The following is a 21,894-nucleotide window of genomic DNA, read 5'->3' on the forward strand; positions in this document are numbered from 1 at the left end:
GACATCCATCAATGCTTATGAACCTATTCCCTCTGCTGAGCAAGTAGTACCAACTCAACCTAACTGGTGGGCAAATGGGAGTGGGCAGAATTCAACACAACACACATCCTGACACGTTTACAAGAACCAAGACAAGTTTAGAAGCAGGCAATAAAAGCAACATCAGCCACGAAAAGGCTTCAGAACTTACTAAAGTGTCCTTACTGGCTTCGTACTTGACCCAGAACTACCACTCAACTCCATCTCCACCCCTGCCCCCAAAATGAAGCCCTCACAAGGAATTCTTTGTGCTCATATGTGGGTGGGTAAGGAAAGGAGGTCTTCAGAGGTGTATCCAAAGACGTAAAAAATCAAAAACAAAACAAAAAATTCACACAGAACACCTTGGCCCCCCGCCATGTGTTGAAAGCAGTGAAGGATATTCAACAATCAGAGTTCCGCACTTCAACCCAGGTGAGCGGAACCACCCCAATGACACACTGCATGTCCTGTTTCTGCAGAACTGGGTCCAGCTCGGTCTAGCAAGGATGGAGCAAGGTTCTCAGAATGGGAAGACATGCTGCAGTCTGTCCCCTGCAGAAGCCCCCAGGTCCCCAGAACTAGATCTCCTTGAAGCAGTGAGAAGCAATGAGTCTTCACATCACCAGCTCCTGCCACATCCCACCTGGCCAGAGTGTGACTAGGCCATTGACTCTGCCCACCTGGAGATCCTGGCTTGGTCTCACTGTCCTTGCTTTCTTCTTTCCAACACACACAACACAGAGGTCGCAGCAAAGGTGCTGTCTTCTCCAGCTGGCGATGTGTGAGTCCGACTTTTGTGCCTGTCTTCTTTACGAGCCCTTCCACTCCGAGAAAACAAGCAAGGCCTCTCCAAGACCACCGACCAGGAGGCTGTGAACAACAGCAAGAGGTCAGCTTCCACTCCTTCGAGCCAGAAGGCTGTGGACCAACTGAGCTGCCTGCATCCACACAGACAGGGAAAGGGATGCCTCCCCTTCTTCTGCAACTGTCACCCTGTTACCAGCCCAGGCTGCTACTCTTCAAGGTCAGGCCCCGGACAGGTCCTCCAGAGAAAATCACTCCAGAGAAAACCTCAGCTACACTGTGGGAAGTGAGTGGGCTGGGAGGTGGGTTTTGATACCTTGCCTCAGGGAAGACAGTGAGACATCCCACTCATCCTGACCAGAGGAAGTGACTGCTTGGGTCAATACCTCTGGAAACACAGGAGAAAACTTCCCACAGAGCCCTTCTAGGTGGATGGATATGAAATAATGCAGATTCCCATAATCTTACAATTCTTAAGGAAACAATTTCTGGATATTTTTACTTCATTTAGACCAGGAGAACATCTTAAAATGAAAATACAAAAGGGGAAAAGCTACAGCAGTTGCCCACCAGGATAGAAAGGAGTGCTTTGAAAAGGAAAATGTAGCTGGAGAACTAGAGATCGTAAGGAAAGGAAAAGTTGAATATTTAAACTTGACTACAGTTTAATGCATCTGAAGACCTCTACATTTTTTATTTCAAATTTCTCAGTCGACAATCTGGTGTCTGTCATTCTTTCCACTGAGCACTTCTGGGTAAACCGGGTTGGGCTTCAGTAAAGGGCTATGGGTAGGTCCCTTTCCATTATACCCTTTCCTTCCTTCCCACCCACCCACCCAGTATCCCGATGCTTCCATATACTCATTCCCAACACACATGCATTCAGGCTATGGTGGCTTTATGCTGCTAACATGTATTTAGGGTAATGACGACATGAAACTCTGTTCACATAACAGTGAGAAATGGGTGGCTGGGACATATAGGTAATGTGTGCCATTTACCACCTTTAGTATAGGAACGAATTGACTGTGTAAGAGCATAAAAACAATAAACTTTAGAATTTGGCAGAACTGTGTCCAAATTTTCGCTTGGGCATTTATAGCTCCATAGTCTTGTGCATGTTATTTAGCCCTGGCTTCCTCATCTGTAACACAGGAGATGATCAGATCTACAAGCTTCTGGGAAGCTTAAGACTATACATCTAACGCAACCTGCCACTGTGCTTGGCCTCTAAGGGACAATCAGTGAAACAGTATTATTCTCTAGTCAACTGCCCTCCTGGAGCAGCAATCCCCTCCTCAGTGGCTCTCACAGCTGGCTGGCTACCGAACCTCAGCTTGAATGCTTCTAGAAAGAAGCACGCAAAACAAGCCCATCCCACCACTGGACTCGAGCAAGTCTATGGGCATCTTACTTGTGGAAGACACTGTGGTTGGCCCTGGGTTCTGACTGAGAACACAGCTCCACCCTCAAGAAGAAAACTCTTCCTCATACTGACCCCACAGCTGCTTCCTATAACCTCACCTATTAGTGTCAGTGCTGCTTTCTGGAGCCTGAGAGACCAAATCTACTCTTCACCAGCCACCTGTCAGCCACAAAGAGTGGGAAATTCTCTGAACCACCATGATCTCCTCTCACTTGGTGACTAAAGGCCTCTGTGTGAGGGCAGAGAGAGATGCTAGTCAAGTAGCCGTCATTGGGGAGGTGGGGTGCGAGGGTGTCCCTTCCCTTCACCCTGGGGCTAACGACTGGGACAAAAATAAGATGGGAATGAGGAGATGTACTCCTAGTATCTTAAGCTCCAAGTTGGAATGTATATTCTTCTTTCCTATGGAAATATTATTATAAATAGTGATAATGAATCAATAAATTCTATTGAACTCACATTTAAATCATAATGTAGCTGAAATAAATGTTGATGTTAATTTTAAATTAAGTTTCTAAGGTTGTCTCTAGATCAATAATCATCATGTACAGTACTGTTTCTTTGAGAAATTGTTCTCCAAGTTCCAAAAAAACAACATTTTTAAACAAAACTCATTTGTGAAGCTGGGGGTCGGCTTGTCCTTTGTCTATTTCAGGAGCCCAGAAGCTGTAGGGTTCTATTTCTTGTTCTCTTTGGATGAAGGGAGTCCCTGGGTGGTGCAAACGGTTAATGTGCTCAGCTACTAACTGAAAGGCTGGAGGTTCAAGAACACCCAGAGGCACCTCGGAAGAAAGACCTAGAGATCTACTTCCAAAAAATCAGCCACTGAAAACCCTACGGAGCAGTTCTACTCTGACACACACAAGGTTGCCATGAGTCAGAACTTACTAGAAGGCAACTGGTTACTGGTTAGGATGAAGAGGTGGCTGTCAAGGGGCAGCCATTCTTTCAGTGCCCAGGCTCATCTCTAAAGACCTGTTTTTTCCTTTTAAGCAGATCTGCTGTCACCCTCAGCATCCGTTAAAGGGTGCGAACACTGGCTCCTTAAACACCTGGGTGAGTGCAGCATCACTGTGAGCTGACACAAGGGCTGCGTGGGCTCTGGGCCTGGGACGGCTTTATTTCCGCCAGTGTAGCCGAGGGCACAGCCTTTTTATATTTCCACTAATCCTCCTTAATCACCAGGGAGCAAAACAAGATAGCAGCTGGCCCTTTGCCATTTTCACTCCCACAAGCCTTAGAACAATGCTAAAGTGTAATAACCTTGCATTTCATCCCTCTGGCTTAGCTATTTTATGAAACACCAAAGCATCTTAGGGAATGCTAAGGGAAAACAAACCTTGGTTCAGTGTACTGTTAAAGAGAGCCAGGGAGGTGTGCTTTGATGTTGTTTTCTAAACAGCAGGAGAAGCTGACATGGGGTGCAGGAATCTTAACAGCGTTGCAATATTTAAGCTGGAGCTTTAGTGAACTGTTTGCAAATCCTGTCATCCCTGAAATGAACAAACTTCATGTAACAAAGGCGTCAACATCAGATTGCAGGGCGCGCCCAGCAGGAATATTCATCACTAGCTTCTCTCCCTGAGGTTTATTTTCAGTGCCTGTCCAGTCCTTCTCTTTTCTCCCAGGGAGTGCCAAACACTCCATCTCAATCTTACACTAATTACTGCAGTTATTCAATTAATTCCTATTGAACCCACTAGACAGAGGATGAAAACTGTGTCCTTCCCCAGCTGCAGCCCGGCACCTAATGCAGAGCTTAATAAATATTTATTCAATGGATGACTGAATTGTCATACTTGTTCCCTTCTCCCACCTATATTCCAAACTATTTTTGCTTTTTCTCTTCTCCTCATCAAAACTTATTTGTCCAATGTATCATTCCCTCCATGCCTTGCTGAGGGACAGTTCATAATCTGATAGATTAATCTATGCTGATAGGTAATTAGCAACAGCTACTTAGAAGGCCCTTTTTAGATGCATTTTAAAGCTGTGGTTTCACTTTTTTAAGTAAAAGGGAAAACTGATACAGGATTTTCAGACACTGTGATTCCAAAGACATTTTGGAGTATGTTGGGGAAAGTTCTTTCTTCACTCCTAAATTCATTGGTTCGGTCATAGAATTCTCTTCTTCCATGCAGGACGCCCGGGTTCGATTCCCGGCCAATGCACCTGAAGCACAGCCACCACCCATCTGTCACTGGGGACTTGAGTGTTGCTGTGATGCAGAAGAGGTTTCAACAGAGCTTCCAGACTAACACAGGCTAGGAAGAAAGGCCTGGAGATCCATTCCAAAAAATCAGCCAATGAAAACCCTATGGATCACAACTGTCCAATCCTGTTGTGTATGGGGTCACCATGAGTCGGAAGGCTGACTCGATGGCAGTTAACAATAACAACCACAATATATAGACTTGGAGTCCCCTGGTGGTGCCAAAGTTTAATACACTCAGCTGCTCACCAAAAGGCTGAAGGTTCAAGTCCACCCAGAAGTGTCTTGGAAGAAAGGCATGGTGATCTACCTCAAAAAAATCAGCCACTGAAAACTTTATGGAGCGTAGTTCTACTCTGACACACATGGGGGTTGCCATGAGTCAGAGCTGACTCAACGGCAACAGGTTACTGGTTACATGTAGACTAGGGAAGTCTTCATGAAGTCTCCTAAAATTAAAGGGATAAGACTTCTTTACTCAAGATAATGTAATATCGTTTTCTAAAGACCTGTGGTCTTGGTGAGTTCTGTTCTAGGATCAAGTTCAAGCACACCTCATGACTGGTAATCTGTGATCCACGACAGGCTCAATGCATGATGGGCGAAGGGTGGGATGTGGTTATGAAATCCCAAGAACAAAGCAGTTGCGTTCTGGTTATCCCTTTCTTTCCTTGAGTCTAATCTACTCCAAAGAAAAGGGTGACTCTTCCAGTCTAAAAAAGTAGATTCAAAATTCCTGATAGGGAACTGTTCATGGTTCAGATATTTTTTCTTTTGTATGGACTGAATCCCTTTTGCTGAAAATTTGAGAATATCACCATATATATAATAAACTTTGTTAATTAAAAAAACGAATAATTAAATTTGAGTCTGGATATTTAAATTGTTGGGTTCAAAGTATTTCATTTTTATAATTAAAAACAATATAATTAGCTGGACAAGGGCAGCTGGTTTTAATTAAGGACTTTAAAAACTGACCAACACTGGGTACTTAGTTTGTCATTTTTCTTGGATACAGTATTTAGAAGGCTGGCCATTCACTAGGTACTCAGCAAGCTCTTAGTGCCAGGCCCAGAGACGCAAAGGTGAATGGAACATAGTCTCTCTCCAGAGCAGCTCACAGCCGCGCGGGTGAGATGGCGCGTGCGCTCCTGTCATTTGGTGTGGTGAATGCTTCCAAAAGGCTGTACACAGAGCCATGGGTACACAGTGCGGTGAGGACTTAACACTTGAGCTGATCCAAATCTCTAGTTAGGGGATAAGCAAGTTTCTTTAGATTCCGCTGAAATTTCAAATGGCATTTTCTCCACTAACCACCATGAACCTTTAGATCTGGGACTCCCAACTGGGGGCGATTTTGCTCCCCAGGGGACATTTGGTAATGTCTGGAGACATTTTTGATTGTTGCAACTAAAGGGGGTGCTATCAGCATCTAGTGGGTTGAGGCCAGGTTTGCTACCAAACACCCTACAAGGCACAGGACAGCCCCCACAACAAAGAATTATCTGGCCCAAAATGTCAACAGTGCTGAGAGTGAGAACTCTACCTTAGATGACCTGTTTTGTGCAGCTAAGCTGTTGCCTCCTGTAGAAGGTGAATGTAACATATGCGTACGAACACTAGACACACCTCGCTGGTCAGGGACTGTGTCTTACTCCCTCTGTGGCCTCAGCGCCAAGCACTCGCTTTCTGTGGTATGAATGAGTGTGCAAACAACGGGGTGAGAGGATGTAAACTGGAAGGGGGTCACCCACGCTCAGCTGGCTGAGGGGTGGCGGACACGCGTTGACTGGAGAGCACACGCCTATGTGAAGGGGGCAGCCTTGACTTGACTCCAGTGATTGCTGCCGAGTGGAAACGCGAGCCCAATGCTCACAGCTGTTCCACATTTTGAAAATAATATGGAAATCTGGACTTTTATAAGGAAATCACTCCACGTCTAAATCTTGATAGCTAATTTAAAGTCTGAAGCACAAAAAAAACAAACAATATACTGTGTAGGCAAACACCGGAGGTTCACACGAAACAGGCCTGCAGCCCCTGGTCCCCTTGGTGACTTCTGATCCACACTACAGAGGCCAGCCCGTCCCTGCCTAGAGTCTGAGAGCTGGTCACCTGGCCACTGCGTGAACACGTCCAGTGTAAGTACAACGCAGAATGGCTCTGTGCAAAAGACACAGAAAATCTGAGCTATAGCCTGACACGCCTCTTCTGGTGGTTCACTTTGTGGCTGGAAAAATTCTTTGAGGCTGAAAACACACCGTCCTTTAACTCAAGAGTTCTCGAAAATCAGGAAATTCCAAAGTCAAGGATCCTTTTGCAGTAATCACACACACCGTTTCCTTGATCTGGGCACATGAGCCCCACAGCCTTTCCTTCCATTTTGTTCAGGGAAGACCCTGAAGTTCACAGGATGTGAAACAGACTAGAGGGGGGCCTTTGCGGGCGGCTGCTTTCTTACTATACAGACTTAGCATTTCCCCACCACTGGAGAGCTGTCATTTCTCATGCTCTGTTCAACACTTGGCTTTTTTGGTTCATTCTGAAATTCTGTACAAAATATGACCACACGAAAGCTAACTTGTACGAACGAAAAAATACCATCAATAATTTAGACTATCACCGTGAAGGTTAACGATATAGAAATTTGGTGCTGGGGAAGAGTCTCAAGAATGTTCTAGGATACCAATGTTTCTTCTTTTGGAGTTGGGTTTTCAGATGCCAGCCTGCCCCCCTTGTGTCATCTATTCTAGAAGGACAGGGGCAGGGTGAGAAGGATGTGGCCCAGGATTGTGTCCCTGCTCCACAGCTCCTGTTCCACTTACAAATCATTACGCCTCTTAAGGGATATTTTACCTTTATTCATGAATGGTTCCTGGTACACATTGGTGTTAGCTGCTGCTAAGCAGACTCTGACTCAGAGAGACCTTATGTACAACAGAATGAAATACTGCCCAGTCCTGCATCATCCTCATGATCACGGGCATGTTTGAGTCCATTATCATGGCTATTGTGCCAATCTATGTCACCGAGGGTCTCCCATGCTCTCACTGGCCCTCTACTTCACCAAACATGATGTCCTCCTCCAGCAACTGCTCCCTCCTGATGGTGTATCCAAAGCAAGAGAGTTGGACAATGTTCTGTTATAATCCATACAGTTTTCATTGGCTAATTTTTGGAAGTAGATCCCCAGGCCTTTCTTCATAGTCTGTCTCAGTCTGGAAACTCTGCTGAAACTTGTTCACCACGGATGACCCAGCTGTTATTTGAAATACCAGGCACAGCTTCTAGCATCACAGCAACATGGAAGTCACCACAGTAAGACAAAGTGACAGGTGGCGGGGTCTGAATATTAGTAATCTGGAATAGATAAAACTATTCATTTGGTCAGTTTTCCAATAGGCAGTTTTGTGTAGAGTTTAGAGGTGAAACCCATGCAATCAGGTCACTCTTTTCCTGGTGTGGTCACAGCCAACTGGCCCATGAAAGCAGAACAACAAAAGGTACATGGTCCACAACAAGACCAAAACACTGTATCTCATCCGTCACAGGTGGAGGGCTCCACAGCCTGGTCTGGAAGTGCCCATCACTTCAGAGTCGTGCTACATCAGTAATTCTCTCAAGCAGCCTCCACGCTCTCTTGGCATCTCCTAGCTGACGAAGCCCCACTCCACGCACTGCTGGGCTCCCAGGACTATGGTGCAGGGCTGTGGCCTTTTCCAGGAGGGGTGCTCTGACGGTCCCATCATAGCTGCCACAACCACCTGCTCAGTCCTCGTACCTGTGGTAGGTCACCAAGTCCTGTAGTGGCAACTTCCTGAGTTCCTCTCCACAGCATCCTCCCTCGCCGCTGCCTGTCATCCTTCTAAAGCGTCCACCTGTTCATCTCCTCCTTACAACCCTGCCCCAGTGCTCTCCTGCATCCAGCAGAGTCACATGCCTTAGCATGGGGGCCTACCCTCACTAACAAGCAGAAAAATGAACAAACCAGGTGACTACAGTCAGAACTGTCAGGAAAGAAAGAAACGAGGAGGCAGCAAATCACTGAGGAGTTCACACAGGTGGTCAGGGCAGGTCGTCCGAGGAGGTCACCTTTATGCTGTGACCTGAGGAGTTCCCACAGGTGGTCAGGGCAGGTCCTCTGAGGAAGTCACCTTTATGCAGGGACCTGAAGAGTTCACACAGGGTGGTCAGGGCAGGTCCTCTGAGGAGGTCACCTTCATGCTGTGACCTAGTGGATAAAAAGCCGGTGGCAATGTGAAAGCTGGAAGAAAAGTGTTCCAGGCAGGACAGACACGCCCCAAGGCTCTGGGGTGGAAGGCGCAGGCTCCGGTCAAGGAACAAAAATGTTCCCCCCACCCCTGACCTCCCGACTGACAGCCAGCTCCCTACTCAGTGTCTCGACTTGGAGGTCTCAAATCACCTCAACCTTAGAGATAAATCAAGTCCCGACACTCCCTTACCCCTATCTGGCAAAAACCCTTCTCCTCACACGTGCTTCCTCTTTTCAGTGGAAGGCAGCTTCGTCTTTTTGATTGCTTAGGCACAAAATCTGGGAGTCATCCTTGACCTCTCTCTCTCAAATCCTAGTGTCTTTAGGAACATTTCAGGTATCCGACCACCTCTGACCACTTCTATTGCTATCACCTGGTCTTAACCATATCGCTCTCACCTGGATCACTGCCCTCTCTGGTCTTTCTGCTTCCTTCCCACCCCTCTACAGCCTACTGTTCACACAGGGACAGAGGGAAGCGTTTTTAACAAAGGAGCATGTGGCTCCTCTACTCAAAACCCTCTACAGGCAGTCCCTGGGTTACGAATGAGATCCCTTCCTAACTGTGTCTTTAAGTTGAATTTGTAGGTAAGTTGGAACAGGTGCACATGGTTCTTATTTAACCTTACTTTAGTGCAAGAAAAGGGTCAAAGCCTGAGTCCAGCACAACTAGATGGTGCCCGGCTACCATCACCAACTGCTCTGAGAGGGATCACAATAGAGAGCCCCAGACAGAGCTGGAGAACAATGTAGAACAAAATTCTAACTCACGAAAAAAAAAAAAAGACCAGATTTATTGGTCTGACAGAGACTGGAGAAACCCTGAGAGTATGGCCCCCAGACACCCTTTTAACTCAGTACTGAAGTCACTCCTGAAGTTCGCCTTTCAGCGAAAGATTAGACAGGCCCATAAAACAAAACAAGACTAAACAGGCACACCAGCCCAGGGGCAAGGACGAGAAGGCAGGAGGGGACAGAAGAGCTGGTAACGGGGAACCCAAGGTCAAAATGGGGAGAGTGTTGACAACCAATGTCACTAAACAGTATGTGTATTAATTGTTTAATGAGAAACTAATTTGCTCTGTAAACCTTCATCTAAAGCACAATTAAGAAAAAAAAGGGTCAAAGCCTCTTCAATGATTTAAAAGCTGCACATACAGCAAATGAAGGTGATTGTAATGAAGAAATTGTTGCGAGTAGGGGTTGGTTCAATTTTTCAAAGTGAGGGCAAATTTACATAACATTAAAGGGCAAGTACGAGCTGTCCCTAAGTCAGACATCTGTAACCCAGAGACTGCCTGTAATTGCTCCTCATCTCACTCTGGGTAAAGCCAATCCCTTCAATGGCCTTTAAGTCCCCTCCATCTTTAAGATCTGCCACCAACTACCCCTCAGCCTCATCTCCTACCCTTCTCCCCCTCATCCCTGTGCTCTGGGTGCACTGGTCCTCCAGCAAGCAAAGCACACTCCCACCTCCGGGCCTTTGCACATGCTGTCCCCCCAGAAATCCCCACAGCTCACTCCCTTCCTGCAGGTCTCAAATATCTTAGTGAGAGGCAGTGCTGTCTTTAAGCAAATGGGTGGCCACATCCTAAACAAGGATGATGTGGAGCTTATCTAAGAGAAACTGAATGAAGGATCAAAGAAAAGGAAAGAAACCCAAACACAGCTACATAAGAAAAGAGGCTTCACCAAAAAAAGTGGTTACTCTTGTGTGGGATAGTGGCTAGAAGGCATACGGGAATGTCATTTCTCAGTCTGGATGCTGACTGTAGTATGGTACGTTCAGTTTGTGAAATTCATCAAGTTGTGTATTTATGATATATACACTTTTCTTCAATAAAATATTTCTTTTAAAAAGGAAGTCTTCAAAAGACCAGACTTAATGGTCTAACTGAGACTGGAGGAAACCCAGAAGACATGGCCCCCGGACTCTCAGTTAATCCAGAAACAAAACCATTCCAGAAGCCAAGGACAAAGATTAGACTGGACTATAAAACATAAAATAATACTCGTGAAGAGTGTGCTTCTTAGTTCAAGTAGATACACGAGACTCAATGGGTAGCTCCTGTCCGGAGGTGAGATGAGAAGGCTGAAAAGAACAGGAGCTGGTTGAATGGTCACGGAAAATCCAGGGTGGAAAGGAGGAGTGTGCCGTCACATTACAGGGAGAGCAACTAGGGTCACATAACAATGTGTGTATAAAGTTTTGTATGAGAAACTAACTTGAGCTGTAAACTTTCACCTAAAGCACAATTAAAAAAAAAAAATGAACATATGGTTGGCCCCTAAAGAGTTTCTAGTGATAGATGCCAGTACGTTAAAAACAATAAACGCAGCAATTTACTGGGTTACAGATTATGATGGGGTACAAAGTGAGAGCGAAAACACATAGACAAGTGTTACAAAGGCAAGAAGATGAAGACAAAACGGGAATGTCAAGAAATGTCTGCTTCTTTCCTTCAGAATTAAACCTTTCAAATTGTTAAAAAAAAAAAAAAAAAAAAGGAGCCTTCACGAACAGGGGATTTACATTTGAATGGAGATATACACCCAACACACACACTCTTTATTCAACATTCGAGGGCAAAAATTTTGAGAGGGAAAAAAAAGCGTTCTTCAAACATTTGATGAAGCCCAAACAATTAATTTACATCTCCTCTCTCTATGCAAAAGACTTACCAACCCACGGTTGCACGGGTCAGGATCATATCAAACAGCAATACCGATAAACCAGCTGTGAGTACCTGCAGAATAATTTCAACAAAGGGTCATCAGAAATGGTGGACACACGGTATTATGCATTGGTCCAAACCCATAAGACCGTACAACACAGAGTGAACCCTAAAGTCTGTGGACTTTAGTAAATAGTACTGCATCAATATTGATTCATCAACTGTAACAAAAGTACCACAGCAAACAATACAAGACGTTATTAATAGAAGAAACTGTGGGCCTGGGGAGAGGGAGTATTTGAAAACTCTGTACTTCCTGCTCAATTTTTCTGTAAGCCTAAAACTGCTCTAAAAAATAAAGTCTATTAATAAAAAAAAAAAAAAGGCACCCTGGTGGCACAGTGGTTAAGAGCTTGGCTGCTAACCAAAAGGTCAGTAGCTCGAATCCACCACCTGCTCCTTGGAAACCCTATGGGGCAGTTCTACTCTGTGCTGTAGGGTCACTATGAGTCGGAACCACTCGGCAGCACCTAACAACAACAACAATTTTAAAAAAGGTCCTCAGAGCAGCAGAACTTTAGTAACTTTCTCTAAAGCTGTTTTTCACAAAGTTAATTCACAGGCGTTCCGACTCCAACCCTGGCCATTTTGCACTGGTTGTGTCCTTCTTTCCCCTGCACACTTAACTCCTAGTCCCTGGTATTTAGGGTTGCCTCTGAGCAAAGCCTTTGGTGCTGAAATGCTAAATCCTAGTCTATTTTGGGGGGTGGGACTCTTCAAAGAAGCATTTAACTTCCAATCTCTTCAAAGGAGGAGGCACACAGCCAACAGTAAACATCTCCCTTATCTCCTTTCAGTGCAGAGATTAAGAATTAGGAATACTCATTTCCATCTTGCCTCAGCTGTGCAGAATTAATCTCCAAGGTCAGCGGTGCTCATTAACCTGTTCCCAGATACTCCAGACAAAAATCTATCTGACAATCGGCCTCTGCCTATACCACTGTCTCACCCACCTCTCCTAATGACCCCGTCTCTCTGGCCCAGTATACACATTCTAAGAGCAGGTGTTTCCCGGGGAAGGGGGCAATTAAGTCATTAATTAAATATTTGTAAATACCTAGAAGCCAAAGAAGAGGGAAGAGGCTTCCCCCACATCTCTCAGAGCTAGAAATCACAGAAACGTCTCTTAGGGGTGGCAATAACAGGACCTAGACTCTGGAGGTGCTTCTACAGAGTGGGTACAAAGAGGGAGTGTGCGTGAACCAATGACCCAGCTGTGCCAACACTCTGAATGTCTCCTTAACAAAAGATGTTTTCTGTTTCCAGAATTCTGTATTCTGCAGGTCAAAACAGCTTCCATGAAGAAAGTAACCCTCAGGACTTGCCTTCTCGGGCTGCAGTGAGAAGGAGGAAAAAAGCCATGCTGGGGTGAGTGTCCCAGGGATCCTCAGAAATGTCAACTACCGAGTCAGAAGGAAGGAGAAGGTTCTATGAGCCCCTTCCCCAAGAAGAAGATGAACGGCTGGAGTACAGCAAAACTTTCCTTTACCATCTCAGAAGGAAGTCTGTCCGGAACTATAAACCACAAACCTTAAGTACATGAATTTTGTGAGATTTTCGAACCTTTGTTTACCCACTGGGGTCATTTTCTGTTTGCCTCCCTTTATTGATTTGCAGTAATAACCTTTACAATAAAAAAGACCTGACTATTGTTTTCAGGGACAACAAAGAAGCAGATATTGAGTCAGACAATTACGGAGCAGAACCCAAAGTTCTTATCCTTTGAGGAAGACATTTCTCAAAGTGGTGGGTTCTTTGCTAAAGAACATGATGAATGACAACTATCCCTCTTTCCTTTTGCAACTCCTTGGACATGTCTTGGGATGGTGCCAAAGGAGACTGTCATGGATTGAATTATGTCCCTCCCCAAATATGTCTATCAGTTTGGCTGGGCCATGATTCCCGGTATTGTGTGATTTTCCTGTATGTTGTAAATCCTGCCTCTATGATGTTAATGAGGAAGGATGGGCGGCAGTTGTGTTAGTGAGGCAGGACTCAATCTGCAAGACTGGATTGTGTTTTGAGGCAATCTCTTGAGATATAAAAGACAGAGGCAAGTAGAGAGACATGGGGACCTCATACCACCAAGAAAGCAGTGCCAGGAGCAGAGCTCGTCCTTTGGACCCAGGGTTCCTGCATGGAGAAGCTCCTAGTCCGGGGGAAGACTGATGATGAGATGGTTGCTGACAGAGAGAGAAAGCCTTCCCCTGTAGCTGACGCCCTGAATGTGGACTTTTAGCCTACTTTACTGTGAGGAAAGAAACTTCTCTTTGTTAAAACCATTCTCTTGTGGTATTTCTGTTACAGCAGCACTAGATAACTAAGACAGAGATGTGTTTCTTGGAATTGCTGAAAAAGGTTCCATCCTACCGATGGATGTTGCTATTGTTGGCACTTTGGCGTACTGGCACACTTCACTGAATTTACAAAGGGCCTGTCATGGATTGAACTGTGTTCCCCAAAAATATCTGTCAACTTGGCTGGGTCATGATTCCCAGTATTGTATGATCGTCTACCATTTTGTAATCTGATGTGATTTCCTTATGTGTTGTAAATTCAATCACTATGATCTAATAAAATGGATTAGCAGCAGTTATACTGATGCGGTATACAAGATTGGATAGTGTCTCAAGCCAATCTCTTTTGAGATATAAAAGAGAGAAGTGAGCAGAGACACAGGGGAACCTCATGCTACCCAGAAAGCAGTGCCAGGAGCAGAGTGCGTCCTTTGGACCTGAGGTTCCTGTGCAGAGAAGCTCCCAGACCAAGGGAAGACTGATGCATCACAAGGACCTTTCTCCAGAGTCGACAGAAAGAAAAACCTTTTCCTGGAGCCGATGCCCTGAATTTGGACTTGTAGCCTACTAGACTGTGAGAGAATAAATTTCTCTTTGTTAAAGCGATCCACTTGTGTATTTCTGTTGTAGCAGCACTAAATGACTAAGACAGCGCCCAGCTAGTCTTTTCTAACTCTTCACCATTGTCTTCATCTTTTTTTTTTAACCAGCTCTTTAAGAAATTCATTTTAATGGTATATATATATGTAACAAAAACATTTGATACCTCAACAATCCTCACAGGTACAGTTCAGTGACATTAATTATGTTCATCATGTTGCTCATCCATCACCATTAACCATTCCCAAATTCAAGGTATTCTTTGATTGGTATTTCTCCTTATTCTCTGACAATCTCTCATATGACTTTTGTCTAGCCTGTGAAGACATCACCTCCCTGCAACGCATACATCCTGTGACTGTGTTCTGTTCCTCCATAAGCTTCTTTAGCTTAGGAGGACTCAGCTAGTCTGCTTACTCTTATTAGCTTCACTTTATGCCAAGAAAAACACATCTTAAAGTTTTCAAACCAGCCCTTGCTTGACAATAAGGCTAGTAGGATAGTCAGGCAGGTGCCTTTGCCATCTGTTGCTTCCTGAAACTGTTTGTGTATAGGCTCCTGCCTTTCTCCTGAGCCACCTTCTCAAACTTCTTGAAAGTTTTCTCTCTCAAATGATGGACAAATGTTCTGCTGGCTGGGGTACTGGCTGACATTTCACAGATAGGTTGTCTTATTTCTGTAGAGAGTGTATAGTGAGTATGTGTGCATGTGAAGCTACTCTGGAGTTGGATGTGACACTTTTTAATTGATTCAACAAGAACCATTCGCTTCTCAGGCTTCTCCACTTTCTTTTACCTCCATCACCAACCCTAGTGCTCTCTTTTTGGAGGCATTTTTTCACACATACATGCACACTCACCAATGTTCTACTACTTCATAAAAGTCACTGCCTAAGAAAGGACAAGTAGCAGTGAATAACACCTCAACAAGAGGCAGACACTGGGCAGCTGGCCAGCCTGACTTACTAAGTGACTCACTCCCACACGTCGACTTGTGAGGCTCAAATTCGTGCCTCGGCAGAGTGGTACATTTCTATATGCCACAGGCTTTCTTTCAGGACTGCTCAAGGACAGCTGAAAGTGTGAATGTTCAGTCTGCTGATGTCAAGGGTCAACTCCACCGCTAACACCACCGAGGAAGAAAGTGACACCAGAAGTGGCTGGCTGTGAAAGTCTGGGTATAGAATGTCCCAGGCACAGTCACCTGAGGCAGCAGCTGACAGGTGTGCAGGACTCCCTCAGTTTACAAGTGGGGAAACTGTGACCCAGAGTGAAAAACAGAATAAACGTCCTGGCCCCCAGGCCACCATTCTGTCACAGCAGAAAGCTCAAGAAAGGGCCCACATGAGGTCCACAGAGCATTGAAAACAGAGTCCATTTCTTTCTCTCTACCTGAATTGTTAATCCTTGCCCTTCCTCTTGCTGTTTCACCTGACTAAATCTTAGACTCCTCGGGGAGCCTCCCCAAGTGCCCCTGCGGCTTTAGCCTCTGTTCTTCCCCAGCGCCTTTGTTTCTACCTGTATGAGAGCGCTCACTCCCTGCCTTCGCTGGCTTTTGTGTATCATCGATCTGTATAAAGTCTATCTTCTCTCTTTAGATGTGAGCTCCCAAGGTCAAGGGCTTGGCTCAGTAGGCATTCGACAAAGGTTGAAAAGAACTGAGGTCGCTGATTGCCTCTGGAGAGCACGTGTTCATGCAGCAGGCTCAGCACTGACTTTCTTTTTGCTCACTTGAAGAGTCTGCTCCGGGGAAGAGGATGTTTAGGTGCTGAAAGCTCAAAATGTGCTCTGGAACACGAGTGGTGACATGTAGTTTCAGCACAGGAACAAAATCTCTTATCGTTAAGCACAAAACGTGTTTAAAAACAAAAGGGTTAAACAGGAAAAGAAAAGGTCTCTTGAGATTCTGGAATACCATGGAAGCTTACAAAGGAATGTACTGACCTGTGTATAGGGGTGTGTCTGTGTGAAAGAGAGAGAGAGAGACCAAGCATATCTTTAATTCCTATCTTGCAGCTCCTTGATGACAAGGTTACCAAATGCCAAAGTAAGATCACAGAACAGTAATCCTACCAAGAACACAGAGGCACAAAATCTATCTCAGCTTTCACTTCCCTGCCTTGCCCTGCAAGGGCTTCAGGCATCTCCACCATCATGTGCTGAGCACGTGTTTTGGGAATGCATTGATTTTGACATTTGTTTGTGCTGATGCCTTCCCAAGTGATTACCCAGATGATGAGACCCAGGGCTCAGGGCCCTTGCGTATTAGTGCTGAGGTCGGAACCTTTCCCTCCTTTCCTTTCACAGAAGCCTAGTCCTTAAGGGAACAAGCCTGTACACAGAACAAGATTCTGCTGTAGTCCTTACTCTGACGAGTCCCTGGGTAGTGCAAGCAGTTGATGTGCTCAGCTATTAACCAAAAGGTTGGAGGTTTGAGTGCACTCAGAAGTGCCTCAAAGAAAGGCCTGGTGATCAACTTCTGAGAAATCAGACACTGGAAACCCCATGGAGCACAGTTCTACTCCATCCAGCTGTACCTCTAGACCAGTCTCCATGTGACTAGACTCTTAGGCTTGGACACACCTTGGTGGGACAGTCTCCCAAATCCTAGCCATCTCTCCCTCTTTCCTTGCCCTGGGTTTCAGAAAAGAGAGCAACAGACTTCATCCTTCAGGTCTATTTGTGTGATGCCAGCTGCTCCACTGTGGATCAGTGGGTCAACAGTCTGCTGCATTGAGCAGTATTTTCCAAAATCTGAGCAACAGAAATGAATCCCTCCATGGTGAGGGATAAAACCAAGCTCCTGATGTTGAAGAGCTGAGATCCAGGTCCAGGTCTAAGGCTCCTACTGCAGGGTATTTACACTGGGGGGCCAGGCCCTGAAACACTCCCAACCTCCTTCAATACAATAATGTCACCTGAGGCACAACAATCTCTCAAATAAACTACATTCTGTCCTCCAAAAATGCCAGTAAAAGCATAAGCATTTTTTTAAAAAAAACCTTTAAAACAGCTAAAATGTGCCCATGAAAAAGACTTAAATTTACTCTTAGAAATTGCTATTCAAGAGGCATAAGAAGTAGCAATTACTACCAATTGTTGTTCTTGCTTTTAAAAGCATTTCAAAAACACAAATTTTTCCCAAAGAAGAAAGATTTCATCATCTTAGGAATGTCTCCTTCTCACACACGATCTGAATAACAAACACGAGGACCCTCCACAGGCCTAGGGAGCCAAAAACAGCAGAACGCAATACAATGTGTCAGCAGCCTACCTTTGAACTTCCTGGCTTTGTCAACTGATGTCACAACCTCTGTGTTATTTACATAGTTTTTGGTATTTAAAGCAGATTAGCTTTGTTTTTTAAACATTCACTGCAATCTTAGAACAAATTTTTGTGGTCTTTTTTTTAAGGAAATAAAGAAGGAGGGTTATTGGTGGGAACCTGTCAGATAGGCGTCTGGGGAAGAATCAGGGATTCAGGTTTGTTCTTTGTTACTGTTCTGCTGCTGTGGTGGTGGTGGATGTGGTTGTTGAAATACATGACTCTAAGACAACAGGGACCGATTTCCGCATGCCTACAAGGCCCTTCCCACCACCTGACTGTTTGTCATACGGTGGTGGCTTGTGTATTCTGTGTTCTATGCCACCAGTATTTCAAATACCAGCAGGGTTACCAATGGTGGACAGGTTTCAGTGGAGCTTCCAGGCTAAGACAAACTAAGGAAGAAAGGCCTGGCAATCTACTTCTGAAAATTAACAAATGAAAATTCTATGGATCACGAAGGCGGAGCCAAAATGGCGGAGTAGTCAGACACTTCCAGTGGACCCTCTTACAACAAAGACCCAAAAAAACAAGTGATTCGATTATATACGGCAATCTGGGAGCCCTAAACATCAAAGGCAGAGTTGAGGAACCGGACTGAAGGCAGGGGGAGGGAGAGACGGTTGGGAAGCAGCGAGGAGTTGCCAGACCTGACCCAGCGAGAGCTTGAGCCCTTCAGGCCTGAGCAGCTCAGGGGTGAGCAGTGAGGCAGGCAAGCAGTGGTCCTCGGGAGGCAAGTTTTCCGCACCGGGAAAGACTCACCACCAGAGAGTCTACATGGCTACCCAGAACCAGTGAGAAGCAACCTTCGTTGGTGAAAGGTAAGTACCTGTGTATGGCTTACAGCACGGATCAAAAACACCCCTCTTAAGGAAAAATTTCTCTTCCATTTACCTTCCCGCTCCCTGCTCTGTGCTGGGTCCCGAACCAGCTTCAGCAATTGCTGGAAGTAGGATCCGACACATGCCTGGGGACATTCTCCCTGCCTTGGAGAGTGAACAAATTAACAAACGGGAAAAAATAAACTGCCGGCTCCCCTAAGCCAGGAACCCAGGGTAGGCACAGCTCCTTTGCCTAGGCACAAGCATAAGGGATCCATGGACTTTGACTGCATTTCCTCCTACATAGACTTGTGTGGGCCCATCTCAACAGCATAGGCCCTCATTACTGCAGTACAACAGGGTATATACCAGAAGTCTAACTTCAACTGTTTCAGCTGTGAAGTGGCAGGTTCTTGACATTTGACACCGCTCTCTCCATTAAGCAGGGTCTTCACCTACCCACATCAGGGGCCTGAGGACTGATGGCTTCACCCACGCCACCTAGTCACCTGCGATAGGGGCCCATGAATAAGAGGTGCCCCCAGTCCTTACACCCAAAAGCATTAGGTGCTCATAGTCTGGCTGCAAAACCCACCCACCTACATGCTTTAGGGAACAGGGACACGCCTTCCTCCTGGATGCTCCGGGGTGGCTGTCAGCCCCCTGCCTTGCTCAGAGTGTGTCCCCCTGCTGCAGCCAGATGCCTCTGCCTACATCAATCACCCACGTCTGTCTAGGACTATAAGTGAGAGCCTACACCGCACCCTAAGTGGCTATCTACCTGGGCACCTGAGCTGAATGCATACAGGAGAAGTAGACAGACTCCTGAGCTCACATATCTAGGAACACATCTAACCACCTGGTGACAGGACAACAGAGCTTCAAAGGTGCCAATAATCAAACTAGCTCATATGAGCAGCCTATTTGGGCATATCAAAAGAAAACATGAAGCTAGGACACAATAAGCAAACATAAAATAAATAAATATATAACTTATTGATGGCTCAGAGACAACATTCAGTATCAAATCACATAAAGAGGCAATCCAAGACAGCTTCAGCAAGCTCCCAAAATAAAGACTCTTGAAATTTTCCAGAGGATGAAAACTTCTTGGAATTACTGGAGGCAGAATACAAAAGATTAATATACAGAACTCTTCAAGAAATTAGGAAGGAAATTAAGCAAAACACAGAACACACACTAGAGGAAATTAAAAAGATTAGAGAAGAGCAGAATGAAAAATTTAACAGGCTGCAAGAACCCATAGAGAGACAGCAATCAGAAATCCAGAAGATTAACAATAAAATTCAGAATTAGACAACTCCATAGAAAGTCATGGGAGCAGAACTGAGGCAACAGAAGTGAGAATTAGTGAGACAGAAGATAAAGCACTTGACACCAACTTATTTGAAGAAAAATCAGATAAAAGGATTAAAAAAATGAAGGAACCCTAAGAATTATGTGGGACTCTATCAAGAGGAATAACCTACGAGTGATTGGAGTACCAGAACAGGGGGGGATAACAGAAAATACAGAGAGAACTGTTGAAGATTTGTTGGCAGAAAACTTCCCTAATATCGTGAAAGATGACAAGATATCTATCCAAGATGCTCATCGAATCCCACATAAGGCAGATCCCAAAAGAAAGTCATCAAGACATATTATAATTAAACCTGACAAAACCAAAGATAAAGAGAATTTTAGAGCAGCTAGGAATAAACGGAAAGTCATCTACAAAGGAGAGTCAATAAGAATAAGCTCAGACTACTCAGAAGAAACCACGCAGGTAAGAAGGCAGTGGGAACATGTAAATAGCCTTGAAGGAAAAAAATTGCCAGCCAAGAATTATATATCCAGCAGAACAGTCTCTCAAATATGATAACAAAATTAGGGCATTTCCAGATAAAAGTTTAGGGAATGTGCAAAAACCAAACTAAACTTAAAAGAAATACTAAAGGGAGTCTTCTGGTTAGAAAATCAGTAACATCAGATAACAACCCAAGACCAGAACACAGGACAGAGCAACCAGATATCAACCCAGACAGGGAAGTCACAAAAGTAAATCAAAGCTAAAACACTGAAAATAGGGAAACAGATGTCAATACGTAAAGGATGACCACGTTAAAACAAAAAAGAGGGACTTAAAAAAAAATGTAGATATAGATTTTTCCTATGGAGAGGAAGTCAAGGAGATATAAAGAAATAAAAGACTGGTATAAACTTAGAAAAATAAGGGTAAATACTAAGGTAACCACAAAGGAAACTAACAATCCTACAAGTCAACATAAAAAACTAGAAAAATATAAAGACTCAGCAAACACAAAATCAACAACGATGAAAACAAAATACATGAAGAAAAATGACTCAGCGCAGAAAATTAAGTGGAACAAAGAAACTGTCAACAACACATAAAAAAAGACATCAAAATGACAGTGCTAAACTCATACCTATCAATAATTACACTGAATGTAAATGGACTAAATGCACCAATAAAGAGAAAGAGAGTGGCAGATTGGATAAAAAAACACGATCCGTCTATTTGCTGCCTAAAAGAGATATACCTTAGACCTGAAGACACAAACTAACTAAAACTCAGAAAAGAGCAAGAGTGGCAATATTAATCTCTGAAAAAATAGACTTTAAAGTAAAATACACCACAAAGGATAAGGAAGGACACTATATAATGATTAAAGTGTCAATACACCAGGAGGACATAACTATAATAAATATTCACACACCCAACAACAGGGCTCGAAAATACATAAAACAAACTCTAACAGCATTGAAAAGAGAGACAGACAACTACAACAGCAGTAGGAGACTTCAACACACCACTTTTGGTGAAGGACAGAACATCCAGAAAGAAACTCAACAAAGACATGGAAGATCTAAATGCTATAATCAACCAACTTGATCTCATAGACATATAGCGAACACTCCACCCCACAGCAGCCAAGTATACTTTCTTTTCCAACACTCATGGATCATTCTCCAGAATAGGCCACATATTAGGCCATAAAGCAAGCCTTAACAAAATCCAAAGCATCAAAATATAACAAAGCATCTTTTCTGACCACAAAGCCATAAAAGTAGAAATCAACAACAGAAAAAGCAAGGGAAAAAAATCAAACACATGGAAACTGAACAACATCTTGTTCAAAAACTACTGAGATATAGAAGAAATTAAGGATGGGATAAACAAATTCATAGACTCAAACAAGAATGAAAACACATCCTACCTGAACCTTCGGGACACAGCAAAAGCAGTGCTCAGAGGTCAGCTTATAGTGATAAATGCACACATCCAAAATGAAGAAAGGGCCATAATCAAAACATTAACCCTACAACTGGAACAAGTAGAAAGAGAGCAGCAAAAGAAGC

General features: G+C 44.4%; 1 protein-coding gene across 1 annotated transcript in view; it reads right to left on the minus strand.

Moving 5' to 3' along the window:
- Nucleotides 1–732: 732 nt before the first annotated feature.
- The window catches only part of TMEM241 (transmembrane protein 241), a 216,929-nt gene continuing 195,767 nt past the window's right edge, over nt 733–21,894 (minus strand). Inside the window, exons 14-15 of the mRNA XM_023742057.1 lie at nt 11,419–11,483; nt 733–891 (exon numbers count right to left, since the gene is read on the minus strand). Of these exons, the coding sequence (XP_023597825.1) occupies nt 831–891; nt 11,419–11,483 (126 nt within the window). The 3' untranslated portion in view covers nt 733–830. The remainder of the gene's footprint in view (nt 892–11,418; nt 11,484–21,894) is intronic.

The sequence above is a fragment of the Trichechus manatus genome, unplaced genomic scaffold (genome assembly GCF_000243295.1).
Source record: "Trichechus manatus latirostris isolate Lorelei unplaced genomic scaffold, TriManLat1.0 scaffold00199, whole genome shotgun sequence".
Taxonomy (NCBI): Eukaryota; Metazoa; Chordata; class Mammalia; order Sirenia; family Trichechidae; genus Trichechus; species Trichechus manatus.